Source organism: Oryctolagus cuniculus, chromosome 1 (assembly GCF_964237555.1).
Source record: "Oryctolagus cuniculus chromosome 1, mOryCun1.1, whole genome shotgun sequence".
NCBI lineage: Eukaryota > Metazoa > Chordata > Mammalia > Lagomorpha > Leporidae > Oryctolagus > Oryctolagus cuniculus.
In genome coordinates, this window is record NC_091432.1 from 195,889,583 (window position 1) to 195,904,425 (window position 14,843).

Here is a 14,843-nt window from a genome sequence, read left to right on the forward strand (position 1 = left end):
TACCACAACACCAGCCCCCATCTTTTTCTTTATGGATGTTTTCTTTCTTCTAGTTGATTTTTTACTTGGAGCAAAAAAACTACTAGAAAATTAAAAATAAGTAAAAAAGAAAATCCTGGAAGCATTCTTGGAGATGAGGCTGTTTATGCAAAGCACAGGACTGCCTGCAGTGGGCGTGGCCTTGCACACTTGGTTTTGAGACCTGCGAAGAAATCCAGGGAGCAGACAGGGGAGATGAACAAAGGGGCCAGGGTGCAACTGAAGGGGCTTGTTCCAGGACTCCAGGTACAGCAGCTTGGCGTGACAGACCATTTGCAAGCGAAACGAGGGACGGAGCTGAAGAGCGAGTTCATGCTCCATCGCAACGGGTTTTGAGGGAGGGATGGAGGAGTGACGCCATCCCACTTGGCAGGCTTTGTGGGTGCCCAGGCTGGGCAGGTGCGGAGCTGGGTGTGGCCCAGGGGTGGAGACGGACGTCCACGCATGCAGGCATCCTTCTGAGCAAGCTCAAAGAGGAGCATGCACAAAGGCCAGGACAGAGGAGGGGAGTTGTTGACACCGTGTAGGCTGGGGCTGTTCCTATGCGGGGCAGAACTGCTATCCCGGTTTACCAAGGGGAAAGCACTGTACTCGTGCGGGCCCATCAGGGGTTTCGTGCAAGAGAGGGACCTGATGAAATTAACATTTTCACAGAATAGCGAAAATCAACCACAAGATATTGGAAGCAAGCCCAACCCCCGTCCCAACCGCTCTCGCGTTCTACGCTTTCTCTCGCGCGCGTTCATCATCAAAGATCATCTACTCCCTATGAAGACAGGGCTCACCCATGAACTTCTGTTTCCTCTTGCAATGGAAAGCACTAGAAGATAGGGCTCCAGCCAGGCCAGGACCTGTGGGCCGACAGGCACCTGAGCCTCCAGGAGCAGTGTCCAGGGGGAGAGCCTCACAGCGGACAACCTCCGCCTCCCAGCTCTGCAGGGGTGAGCGAGCAGGAAAGAGCCAGGAGCGCACCGCAAGGAGCCGTTTCACATTTTAGATGTTCTGCTTCTTCCACCTAGAGCTTGGGAGAAGTCAGGGTGATCTGTCTCTGCCTCCTCCTTCGTTACTGATCTTCTCTCGTCTGATTACTTTTTCGGACATCATATCCCTGTCCTTGCGGGGACGAGAGGAAGCCAGCCCGCCGCCGTTACTGGTAATCAAGACGAGCTTCCCTAAGATTGCTGCTGCTCATGTTCGGTCCCTGGACCCGGCCGTCATTCCACTCGGCTGCAGCAGTCTCCACCACGAGTGCAGCAGCATTTTGTGGCTCTTCACGAAGTTTCCCCGGGGCCCATAACCCCCGTGTGCACATAGGAGATGCTCAGTAGATATGTCTTCTAGTTGATTTTAAAACTTTATTCTCTCTACTAATCCACTGGTGATTATATAGTTTGTGACTTTCCATTTTCTTTTACAGTTTTGATGTACAAATCTTGATAAGCTATCCTATTAGTTACAATAATCTTTGCAGATTCCTCTGAATATTTCAGATAGATAATGCTACCACCTGGCTGAAAAGTCTATGTAGCTTCAGACTAAGACATGAACTACATATGGATACCTCAAAATAAATAGCTTTTCAGTTTTACAGCATTCCACAACACCAAAGTAGTATCTCCAATTTGTAAAAAGAATGAACTGACCTGCATTGTTTAGGGCATCCAAAAAGCCACGGAACCAGCCTTCTTCCTTGAGCTGCAGCAGGTACTTGAGAAAAAGTGAGGCAGCCTCCATTGGACCCTTGTTGTTTTTCTCAGCCTGAATATACTGCACTTCATCTACAAACAGAAGCAAAAATAGCTCATCAATCTGCAGAATCCCTAACCATTGGGAGAAAAACCAGAATAGGGTTGCCAGACCTTCCCATAAGGGGAAACAGATTAACAACAGTGGAAGGAACTTCCAGAAAGCAGCCAATTGTCTGTCCCACCTGATTAAGCCAATTCTTTCCCAGCCCACTCTTCCCATATTGTATGGAAACTTCCAGCTGGGTGTCAAAGTCTAAGAACACACTCTGTCAAAGACATCTCTGCCAGATATTTGAAAAATTCTCCTCACAACAATGGAAAAAACCAAGGCAGCCTTAGGTTAGAAGGAAGAACAAAGGCTTCCATAGATGTTTTGATCATCTTTTGTTAAAAAGTTCCATTAACTGTCCAGTGTGTGGGGAAGGCCACTCTCTGGCATCAGTAACAATTATAGTGAACTTAATAGGCAGTTAGAAATAAATAAATGGTCTTTTACCTAGATTTTTGCAGAGAAGAAAAGAAAGATAGTAAAAGAGAAAGGGAGAAGAGCCAAAGAGAAACAGTGTGAGGCCGGCTGGCAGAGAACTGCCCACCGACATGCCTGTCATTCCACTTCTGCACACTAACTCCATACCCAGGGAGTAGTGGCAAAACCACTGCCTCACTACGACCCCGCATCTGTTCATTTTTCCATAGTTGATAGATTATACATTCCAAGGAGTAGGGAAGTTGGTTGGTTAACTGTATCCTGAGAGATTACAAGAGAACCTGGCACGTTATAGACACTCAAAGATATACTGAATGAGTGGAGAGAGGAAGGAATGACACACTGTACTTCTCAGGGAATCTCTGTCAAAGTCTGTCTTGCCAATAAACTTAGCCAGTTTACATAAAATTCACTGATTTTTAGAGTTGTGAATTCATATCTATATCCAATTTTACTATATTTTCATTACTATAAAAAGTCCTTAACCCTCCAAATATAAAAATTAAAAGAAAAATAACAAAAGGAGGGAATGTGGGAGTGCTCTTAATGAGATACATGAAATTTGTTCTCTTTATAAAGAATTTTTAATAAAAAGCAATCCTGCCCCCATTAGTGATCACTTCCCAGCCCCCCTTCCCTTAGCCATAAGGAAATCACGAATCATCCTGGTCTCTACAGAGCTGCCAGTGTGAACATTGCACATGAATGGAATCATAACATGTAGTCTTTGAGACTGGTTTGTTTCACTTAGCATATTTTCTTTTTGTTTCCTTTAAAGATTTATTTGAAAGTCAGAGTTACACACAGAGAGCAGGAGAGGCGGAGAGGCAGAGAGGGAGGTCTTCCATCCACTAGTTCACTCCAATTGGCCACAACAGCTGGAGCTGTGCTGATCCAAAGCCAGGAGCCAGGAGCCTTCTTCCGGGTCTCCCACACAGGTGCAGGGGCCCAAGGACTTGAGCCATCCTCTACTGCTTTCCCAGGCCATAGCAGAGAGCTGGATTGGAAGTGGAGCAGCCAGGACTAGAACTGGTGCCCATATGGGATGCTGGCACTGCAGGCAGCAGCTTTTCCACTATGCCACAGCACTGGCACCTGACTTATAATATTTTTTGAAAAAGCCTTGAAAATATGCTATTTATTTGAAAGACAGTTACAGAGAGAGGTAAAAACAGAGGTCTTCCATCCACTGGTTCACTCCCCAAATGGCTGCAATGGCCAGAGTTGAGGTGATCTGAAGCCAGGAAATGGGAGCTTCCTCTGACTCTCCCACATTGGTACAGAGGCCCAAGGACTTAGGCTACCCTACACTGCTTTCCCAGGTGCATTACCCGGGAGCCAGATCAGAAGTAGAATAGCCAAGACTCAAATCAGTGCCCATGTAGGATGCCAGCATTGCAGGCCATAACTTTAACCCTCTGTGTCACGGCACTGGCCTCTCAAGGCTAACTTTTTTCTTTTAAAGATTTATTTATTTGGCTGGCGCCATGGCTCACTAGGCTAATCCTCCGCCTGGGGCCCGGCACCCTGGGTTCTAGTCCCGGCTGGGGCGCCGGATTCTGCCCTGGTTGCTCCTCTTCCAGTCCAGCTCTCTGCTGTGGCCCAGGAAGGCAGTGGAGGATGGCACAGGTGCTTGGGCCCTGCACTCACATGGGAGACTAGGAGGAAGCACCTGGCTTCAGATCGACGCAGTGCGCTGGCCCTAGCAGCCATTTGGTGGCGTGAACCAACAGAAGGAAGACCTTTCTCTCTGTCTCTGTCTCTCTCTCTCTGTCTTTTTTTTTTTTTTTTTTTTTTTTGACATTTATTTATTTGAAAGACAGAGTTACAGAGAGAGGTCTTCCATTCACTGGTTCACCCCCCAAATGGCCACAACTGCCGTAGCTGTGCCGATCCAAAGCCAGGAGCCAGGAGCTTCTTCTGGGTCTCCCAAGTGGGTGCGGGTGCCCAAGCACTTGGGCCATCCTCTACTGCCTTTCTAGGCTACAGCAGGGAACTGGATCAGAAGAGGAGCAACCAGGACTAGAACCAGCACTCGTATGGGATGCCGGTGCTTCAGGCCAGGTCTTTAACCTGCTGTGCCACAGCGCCGGCCCCAAGTCTAACTCTTGAGTCATTCCTTTCTTTTTAATGCCAGGTAACATTCTATTGTATGGATAATATCTTATTTTGGTTTTCTTCTCTTCAGTTAACAAGCATTTGAGTTGTATACACATTTTGGTTATTATGAATAATAATGTTACAAGCATTCATGTACAACTTTCTTTGTAGATATCTATATTCATTTCTTTTGGCTATATACCTAGGTAAGATTGCTGGATCATATATTAACTCCATTTTTAACTCTAAGAAATTACCAAACTGGTGCTGGCACTGTGGCATAGCAGGTAAAACTGCTACTTGCAGTGTCAGCATCCAATATGGGCACCTGTTCAAGTCCCGGCTGTTCCACTTCTGATCCAGCTCCCTGATGATGGCTTGAAAAAGTAGTGGAAGATGGCCCGAGTGCTTGGGCCTCTGTGCCTGTGTGGAAGACTTGGATGAAGCCCCAGGCTCCTCCTGGCTTCAGATCAGCCCACTCCAGCCAGGGCAGCCATTTGGGGAGTGAACTAGCGGATGGAAGACCCCTCTCTCTCTCTGTCTCTCTATAACTCTGCCTTTCAAATAATAAATTAAAAAAAAAAAGACACTATCAAACTGTTTTCCAAAGGAGCTGTACCATATTACATTCCCACCAGCAAATCTAGGGTTCCAATTTTTATATATCCTTGCCAGGCCTATTTTTAATTTATTATTATTATTTATTTATTTCAGAGGCATAGATGGCCAAGACTGGCTCAGTCTGAAGTCAAGAGCAAAGAAGTCAATCCAGGAATGCAGTCACTTGAGCCATCACCACTGTTTCAGAGGGTCTGCATTAGCAAGAAGCTGAAATCAGGAGCCAGAGAAAGTAGCACACCCACACACTCTGATATAGGATTGCAGGTATTTTTTTGTTGTAGAAAGAAAAAAGCAGACTAATATGTAAAAAGGAATCTTTATATTATATGTATTTTTAAAATAAAATTTTCTTGTCTGATTATAAAAACGATAAAGCATCATTATAAACATTTTAAGCACTACAGGAGAAGTGAAAGTAAAAATACACCCAAATCACATCACCTAAAATCAAATGTAATACTCTGGGTGTTAACAGTTTTAAATAGATAGGATCCTATTCATCTTTTTTTCATTAATAGGTTATATATGTTGTTTCCCATTAATAAATATTGATCTACATTAACTTTTTAGTAGCTGTACCATATCACATAAATAAACCATGTTTATTTAATTGGTCTTTATTAATATGTAATTAAGATGTATTTAATACAAATACATCTATGTCTTTGCCTGCTTTATCAAGTTGTGCTGAGAATTAATCCCCAGATGTAGGATTTCTAAGCTAACCATATATAGTTTCCAGTACTGACACACATCACCCACTGCCTTCCAGATAAACTGTACCGGGCCTCCATCAACCGTGTGAATGCCCCTTTCCCTCCACAGCGTGTATTGGCTTAATTCTTCACAATCTTTGTGAAGCTGAGGAAAAAAAACAGATCAAACTGTTTTTAATGATTTATTTCTTCCTTTAGCCACTGTTTATTTTAGTCAATTTCCTATTCCAGTCTCAGTGAGTTTTCTGTTGGGGTCATTCACTTTTTTTTCTGAACTGGATTTGTGAGATTCCTTTGAGTATTACTGAAATACTAGTTTTCTGACAAGTTTTTCTGGTATGTGAAAATTATTTGTTTTCAAATATATGTTGCTATAATACTGAATGAACTCAGTAAATTCAGGAATTTAAGTTTTAGTTTTGTTTTTATTTCAGCTGACTGGCTTTCTTTGGGGGTTATCTGGTTATTCTTTCTATAACTTCCTCAGTAAAATTCATTAGAAATAACAATAAACCCATTTTTCTTTCATTAAGATCTTGGCTGTATCTTAAAATATGTAATATTTTTTTTCTATCCCTGCTTTAAAATATCTTAAATTCTTTGAGAGGCAGACAAAAAGAGAAGGTGGGGGGAAGAGAAAGAAACAGAGTCCCATCTATTGGTTCACTCACCCAAATGCCTGTAACAGTCAGCACTTGGCAAGAACTGGAACCAGGAGCTAAGAACACAATTCAAGTCTCCCCCATGAGTGGCAAGGACCAATTACTTGAGCTATCACTGCTGCTTTCCAGCGTCTGCACAAGCAAGAAGCTGGAGTCAGAAACCATAGCCAAGACTTGGACCCCAGATCTCCCATGTAAGATGCAAATAAGTGATAGTTTGAAATTATTTGATCAGGGTCAGTGTTTGTGGTATTGTGGGTAAAGCAGCTGCCTACAACATGGGTAAACCACACGGGCACCGGTTCAAGTCCTAGCTGCTCCACTTCTGATCCAGCTCCCTGCTAACATGCCTGGGAAAGCACTAGAAGATGGTCCAAGTCCTTGGGCCCCTGCACTCATGTGGGAGACCTGGAAGAAGCTCCTGGCACCTGGCTTCAGATCAACCCAGCTCAGGCCACTGTGGCCATTTGGGTAATGAACCAGTGGATGGACGATCTCTCTCTGCTTCTGCCTCTCTGTAACTCTGGCTTTCAAATAAATATTAAAAAGGAATTATTTTCAGCCAGATCTGCATGCCTTAAGGGCTGATTCTGAGTCCAGAGTGCTGAAAAGCCCATGAGAGTATTTCAGGCATGGAAAGCCAAGACACTCTGGGGGAAAAAAAAAAAAACCTAAATGAAAGATCTCCGCAAGTGAGATCCCAGTGGAAAGAATGGGTCAAAGAAGGAGGTACCTTTCTCTGAAGGGAGGAGAGAACTTCCACTTTGACCATGGCCTTGTCTAAATATGATCAGAGTCAGTGAACTCAGGGGGCTTCCATAGCCTTGGCAGCTCATGACAAGAGCCTAGGGTGATTACTGAGGCCATAAACAAGAGTGTCAATTTGTTAAGTCAACAACAGGAGTCACTGTGCACTTACTCCTCATGTAGGATCTTTGGCCTTAGTGTGCTGTACATTGAGATTTAATGCAATAACTAGTACTCAAACAGTATTTTTCACTTTATGTTTCTGTGTGGGAGCAAACTGTTGAAACCTTTACTTAATGTATGTTAAACTGATCTTCTGTATATAAAGAGAATCAAAAATGAATCTTGATGTGAATGGAAGGGGAGAGGGAGTGGGAAAGGGGAGGGTTGCGGGTGGGAGGGACGTTATGGGGGGGAAGCCATTGTAATCTATAAGCTGTACTTTGGAAATTTATATTCATTAAATAAAAGTTAAAAAAAGGAATTATTTTGATAATTTTATGAAAGACCTGAAATTATTATTCTGGGACATAATATGACAGCTAACACTTATTTAGTGCCATGAACTTCAATTTTCAGAATACTCAAACAGAAAGACATTATTCTGATTTTAAAGATGAAGAAATGAAGGTATAGACAAGTTAGGACATTTCCCCAAAGTCAAAGAACCTATAAGTTACAGAATAAAACTTACAAAGGTATGCTTTCAGGGAAATTATGAAAGACTGGTCTGTAGGAGCCAGTATTGTGGTATTAAGCCACCATTTGTTATGCTGGCATCCCATATTGGAAAACTGGTTCAAAGCCTGACTGCTCCACTTTTGACATGGCTTCCTGCTAATATACCTGGTCAGGTGGCAGAAGATGGCCCAACTGCTTGGGCCCCTGCTATCCGTGTGGGAGAACAGGATGGAGCTCCTGGTTCTGGGCTTCAGCCTTGCCCAGACCCAGCTGTTATGACCATTTGGGAAGTCAACCAAAAGATGGAAGCTTACTCTCTCTCCCTCTCTGTCACTCAGAACTTTCAGATACCTAAATAAATCTTAAAAAAAAAAAAAAAATTTGCCTTTAACACAGGGCTTTTTTTTTTTTTTAATGAATATAAATTTCCAAAGTACGATTTATGGATTACAATGGCTTCCCCCCCAAACCCAGGGCTTTTAAGAATTGGAAGAGGATGATTTGGAGTACAAAATTGAATATTTATGTATAGTCATTAAATCAACCTTATTAAACAGATCATTTATATCATTACTTATCTGACTTGGCAATACTAAAGATATGTTAAAATTTCCCTATTTCTGAACTTCTAAAATTCTTTCTTGTATTTAGTAAACAAAGTTTGTATATATACATATATATATATATATCATACCTTCATTGTTGATTAAATATCCTTTTAGTCTTAATACTTTCTATGTTTCTTACTGTTGTAACTCCTGCTTATTTGCATTAATGTATCTTCATCTCTTTCATACTTTTGATGTTGTTATACTTTAGATGTGTCTCTGGCAGACAATAAAGACCTGGATTCTGCTTTTTGACTCACTTAAATGCACTGAAAAAACACATCTGACCTAATTACTTAGTCCTAAGGAATATAACCAGTTTTTCCTGTGTTATCTTGTGTTTTTTTCCCCTTTTCTGTTTCCTGGTTAGCTTATGTTACTAAATACATTTTTTCCTCTCTTGAACAACAAAACGTATGTCATCTTTAAACTGCCATATTATCTTTAACCTTTCAGATAGCATTTTTGAACCACAGAAGAGTAAAATGGTACCTTTTCTGTCCCTTCCAAGGAAGGAATTTTATACTTTATCACTATTTTCCCTAGCTCCTTTTTGACTTAATATAAGTTTTTAAATCCATTATTTCAAAATTTTTAGACTTTTTTCACTATAAATCCTCATTTTTTTATAGACCCCTCCCTCCTCTGGGACTTACCAAATCAGAAGTCCTAGAGACAGAATCTTGGAATCTTTATTTACTTAATAGGCAGAGAGAGAACAAATTCTCATCTGCTGCTTCATTCTTTAATCAAAAGCAACATTCAGGGCTGGGCCAAGGCCAGAGCCAGGAACATGACCCCAGGTCTCCCATGTTGTGGGCAGGAACCCAATTACTTGGGCCATCACTGCTGACTTCCAGGATCTGCATTAATAGGAAACTGGAGGTGAGTATCAAAATCAGGCACTCAGATACAGGATGCCTGTATCTTAACCACTAGACCAAACACCCACTCAAGTCCTCTCAAAAATTAAATAAATAAATAAATAAAAATTGCAGGGCAGGCCATTTGGCACAACAGTTAAGAAGCTGCTTAAGATGTGTACACCCCATACAAGAGAAGCTAGATCAAATCCTGGCTCCTCCTCTGATCCAGCTTCCTGCTAACACACCCCTGGGAGGCAGAAAAGAAGCTGATGGCTCAAATTCTTGGATCATCAACACCCGCACAGGAGACCTGGACTGAGTTCTAGGCTCCTGGCTTAAGCCTGGCCCAGCGCTAGTTGTTGCTGATACTTAGGGTGTAAACCAGTAGATGGAAGATCTCTCTGCTTTTCAAAAAGAAGGTAAAACTAAATTTCTACATGCATGGCTGTACATTTACTTTTGTGGCAATAATTATTTAAATTATTTAAAGTTAACTCTACATGTTTAGTTTCGACACTCATCAAATATCTTCATATTTCAAGAACGCCCTTTATTGCACTATTCTTTTTGGTTCTCAATTGTTTGGAGCCATGTTTCAAGCAATTTTTCTACAACAATGTCCTCCTCTTAAGTCATAAAAACCTGGCTGGATATAAAATTCAGGGGCCTCTGTTTTACCATCAGAATTCTGCAGACAGCTTTACTGTGTCATTATATTAATGCTATAGAGAAGTCAAAAGCCAGCTTGGCCAGCGCCACAGCTCACTAGGCTAATCCTCCACCTGCGGCACTGGCACCCCGGGTTCTAGTCCCGGTTGGGGTGCCGGATTCTGTCCTGGTTGCTCTTCTTCCAGTCTAGCTCTCTGCTGTGGCCAGGAAGGCAGAGGAGGATGGCTCAAGTGCTTGGGCCCTGCACCCATATGGGAGACCAGGAGGAAGCACCTGGCTTCTGGCTTCGGATTGGCGCAGCACGCTAGCTATAGCAGCCATTTGGGAGGTGAACCAACAGAAGGAAGACCTTTCTCTCTAACTCTGCCTGTCAAAACAAAAAACAAACAAAAACAAAAAAACAAACAAAAAAAAAAAAACGCCAGCTTGATGCTGATTCCATCACAGGAAATCCAAGTCATCTTATTAGTCTTTCTCCAATGCTTATAATTCTTTATTCATCTCATAAATATAAAATCCCACCAGTGTACATAGAGACATATTCCCTTCTCTTTAATGTACAAAAGTACTATTTCATTTTTCTTCTCTTATTTCTTTTGTTCTCTCCTTGTTGTACTCAAACTGTGGAATCTGAATGCTGTCATACAGTTCGCATACCACTACACACTGCCTCCACTGTCATGCTTAATTTTGCAATGTTTTCAGAAGAACTGGCTGTATTTACTTTCCCGATTTCCTAACCTTCTATTTACTCCCTGATTTTCTTCTTTTTTTTTTTTTTTTTTTTTTTTTTTTTTTTTTTTTTTTTTGGACAGGCAGAGTGGACAGTGAGAGAGAGAGACAGAGAGAAAGGTCTTCCTTTGCCATTGGTTCACCCTCCAATGGCCACCGCGGCTGGCGCGCTGCGGCCAGCGCACCGTGCTGATCCGAAGGCAGGAGCCAGGTGCTTCTCCTGGTCTCCCATGGGGTGCAGGGCCCAAGCACTTGGGCCATCCTCCACTGCACTCCCTGGCCACAGCAGAGCGCTGGCCTGGAAGAGGGGCAACCGGGACAGAATCTGGTGCCCCGACCGGGACTAGAACCCGGTGTGCCGGCGCCGCTAGGCGGAGGATTAGCCTGTTGAGCCGCAGAGCCAGCCTTATTCGTGTAATTAGTTTCCCAGCCCTCTTATACCTTTGCCACCAGCCCAACTCCACAGAAACCACTCCTGTGGGTGGTCCCAAAGGTCTACAATGTCAAAAATCAGGATGCAGGTTCCTGTGGCTGGTGCTGTGAAAAAGCACTTGTGACACTGGCATCTCATATCAGAGCACTGGTAGGAGTCCTGATCGCTCTGCCTCGGATCCAGCTCTCTGCTAACACACCAAGCAAAGCAGTGGAAGAAGGCCCGAGTACTTGGGCCCCCTGGCAACAACATTAGAGACTGGGACAGAGTTTTGGGCTCCTGGCTTCAACTGGGTCAGCCCCAGTAGAGGCAGCCATTTGGGGATTCAACCAGCAGATGGAAGATCTAGGATATGCTACTTGCTCTCTGTCACTTTGCCTTTCACATAAATAATTTTTTTTTTTTTTAAAGGTTTCTGGGGCCAGCACTGTGGCACAGCAGGCTAAAGCCCTGGCCTGAAGCACCAGCATCCCATACGGCACTGGTTCTAGTCCACCTACTCCTCTTTGATCCAGCTCTCTGCTATGGCCTGGGATAGCAGTAGACGGCCCAAGTCCTTGGGCCCCTGCACTCGCATGGGAGGCCCAGAGGAAGCTCCTGGCTTTGGATTGGCGCAGCTCTGGTCATTGCTGCCATCTGGGGAGTGAATCAGTAGATGGAAGGCCTCTCTGTCTCTACCTCTCTCTGTAACTGTCTTTCAAATAAATAGAATAAATCTTTAAAAAAATAAAAATAAAAAAGGTTTCTTTACTTCTAATAGTGTTTGTGGTATTTAAGATTTATTTGAGGAGTCGGCACGGTGGCACACTAGGTTAATCCTCCGCCTGTGGCGCAGGCATCCCATATGGGTGCTGAGTTCTAGTCCCGGTTGCTCATCTTCCAGTCCAGCTCTCTGCTGTGGCCCAGGAAGGCAGTGGAGGATGGCCCAAGTGCTTGGGCCCCTGCACCCACATGGGAGACCAGGAGGAAGCACCTGGCTCCTGGCTTCAGGTCGACGTAGCTCTGGCCATGGCAGCCATTTGGGGAATGAACCAACAGAAGGAAGACCTTTCTCTCTGTCTCTCTCTCTCACTGTAACTCTGTCAAATAAATAAAAATCTTTTACAAAAAAAAAAAAAAAAATTGAAAGTCAGTTACTTAGAAAAGGAGAGGCAGAGAGTCAGTCTGTCTTCCATCCGCTGGTTCACTCCCCACTTGACCACAATGGCCAGAGCTGTGCCAATCCAAAGCCAGGAGCTTCTTCCAGGTCTCCCACACTCGTGCAGGGACTTAAGTACTTGGGCCATCTTCTGCTGCTTTCCCAGGCCATAGCAAAGAGCTAGATTGGAAGTGCAGCAGCCAGGACACGAACCGGTGCTCATATGGGATGTCGGCACTGCAGGTGGCAGCTTTACCTGATCCACCACAGCACCAGCCCCAGAGCTTTTGTTCTCATAGTTACCAACCATTATCTGCCATTATGATTCTGCCTTGGTTTTTCCTGATGCCTTTTTGTCCACGTATCTGGCTGCTCTTTTCCAGTTTCTTTTCTAGCTCTTTCTCCCTCTGTTCATCTCGTAAATGACAGGCTCTCAACAACCCGTCCCAGGGTCTTTCTACTAAACTTCCAATGTGCCATCTTGCCTCTCTCACTGTTCCAGCAAGGATCTATGAAGGACTCCCCAGATTTGGACTTCTGATTCTGTGTGCCTTAGATACATCCAGGAAGCCATGTTCAGCAGATCACTGAATGGGGAGGTCTGGAACTCAGGACAAAGATCCAGGCTTGGGGGGCCCTGCAGGTAGAGATTGTGCTGCAACAGGGGAGAGTGGGTGAGACTGCACACTAGAAGGGTTTCATCCAGGGATTTCTAAAGAGGCGTGGCCTCACATTGTGTAGGAGCCCACACCTCTCTCAGGGCAGAACCAGAAAGTGAAAGTGCACTTTCCTTAGTGGCATTCTTTTGCTGCTCACTCCACAAGGTGAGTTTGGTTTAACAGAGCAATAAACACCCAAGGTACCTGCCTGGGAGTTTCACTGCAGTTACCAAAAGCTGATTAGCATTTCAGGAGTGGCATTAAGGCACCTGGAATTGCTAGGTCCTGTCTTCCACCTGGAGTCCTTGCAAACACCACCTACCTCTGTCTCCCCAAGTGTGAATACCTCTGCCAATGTCCAGCACAAAGCAATTCGCTACTCACTACCCGAAACACCTGTCCTAAAGCCTGAACATAAAGCCTGAACATTCAGTCTGGGGAAAGTCAAGCTCCTCTCAACCTTTCCATCGTTTGCAAGCACAAATGAGACCTCGCAGAGGAGGCACCACCTTGCCTGGATTTTGGACAGCGTTGTGTACCACAGTATTGTATCCTCACCCTTCACTCCCCACCTGGCAAACCCCTGGACTGGAGAGCATACTAAGGAAGGGGCTGTATCTTATTTCTCAATCTCCAATTCCAGGACAAAGGCAGGCACCTAGCCAACTCAAAGGTTAGAGGAAATAAATGAAAAGGACAGTTTCTTTCCCCAGCTTTGAACCTTAAAAAAAAAAAAAAAAAAAGTGCACCCTAAGCGAGTCACTTCACCACGCTGGTTCTCAATGTCCCTACCTGGGTTTCCTAGTGCACCTCAAACCCTGAACCAATAGTGTTTCTGAAGGTTGGTTACCTCCACCGATTTAAAAAGGAAAACAGCAAGGGGAAAACAAGTCCTCAGTTTTTCCTTGCCCCCAAGGGGCGGGCAGGCGCCGCTGGGCATCCACTCACCCTCCCCAAGCCAGGAGTTCATGTAGCTCAGGATGTGGGTAGGGTCCAGAATCCTCTTGACATAGTCGCTGAAGGCTTGCAGGTTCCTCCGCTCCTCGGCGGTCATGCTGGCCTCGTTGCCCGGTGAGATCCACCCCACCCGGCTGCTGCCCGACTCCCTTTAAAGCTGGGCTGGAGGAGGCGGGCACGCCAAGCGGGGAGGGGAGGGATTTTCCAAGAAATCAACCGCGGCTGAGAGGCGGAGCTGCCTGGGAACTTACAACTGGAGGAAAAATCGAAACTGCAACTCGCTGCAGCCGCAGGAGGGCGGGGCCGGCCCTGGCCGAGCGCTTCCCCCAGTTCTGCAAGTTTCTCTTTCCTGTTCACCCGAGGTGGGGGGTGGGGAACCGAGGAGGACAACCCTCCCCCACCTCCAAGCCCCGGGAAGCTTTTACAGCGGTAAAGTATAAAGAGAGCAAAATGCGCACAATTGAAGGGTGCGATTCGCTAAGTTCTGAAAAATGCATACAGGTTTAACCACCTTCCCCAGATCAGTTGGGCCCCACGGTGAGGGTATCATTCACCTTTTTGGAAGCTGTCACCTGTTGTCCAAAATGGCCACGCCAGTTTCCATTCGCACCCTTAGCAGATGCGGGCTCCAGTGCATGGATAGCCAGCAGATGCACACATAGGTCAGTCTTTTTTTTTTTTTCTTTTTAATTTATTCATTTGGCTTCCATCTTGGTCTGTATGAAATGATACATTATTGTGGCCTTAATTTTGATTTCTCATATAATTAATGATGTTGGACACATCTGTATGTGCTTTCTGACCTTTCATATAACCCTGCATTTGAAACTTCTGCCTAATTTTGGAATGTTTTAAAATAGACTTACACAGCGCCCTGCATTGTGACATAGGAGGGTAAGAGCCCCTGCCTGTGACCCTGGCGTCCCAGACACCCATTCCAGTCCTGGCTGCTCCACTTCGGACCCAGCTCTCCGCTAATG

The 14,843-nt window shown here is 44.7% G+C and overlaps 1 protein-coding gene across 4 annotated transcripts in view; it reads right to left on the reverse strand.

The window, feature by feature from the left end:
- Nucleotides 1-14,197, reverse strand: part of RIGI (RNA sensor RIG-I) — a 66,529-nt gene extending 52,332 nt beyond the window's left edge. Inside the window, exons 1-4 of one of the 4 annotated variants that reach the window (XM_070053198.1) lie at nt 13,855-13,992; nt 9,066-9,272; nt 6,383-6,505; nt 1,683-1,817 (exon numbers count right to left, since the gene is read on the reverse strand). In XM_070053198.1, coding sequence (XP_069909299.1) covers nt 1,683-1,773 — 91 coding nt within the window. In that variant the 5' untranslated portion in view covers nt 1,774-1,817; nt 6,383-6,505; nt 9,066-9,272; nt 13,855-13,992. Of the gene's footprint in view, nt 1-1,682; nt 1,818-6,382; nt 6,506-9,065; nt 9,273-13,854 lie in introns of all 4 variants that reach the window. The other 3 variants (XM_051844796.2, XM_051844798.2, XM_002708040.5) reach the window with 3 other exon arrangements.
- Nucleotides 14,198-14,843: the final 646 nt, after the last annotated feature.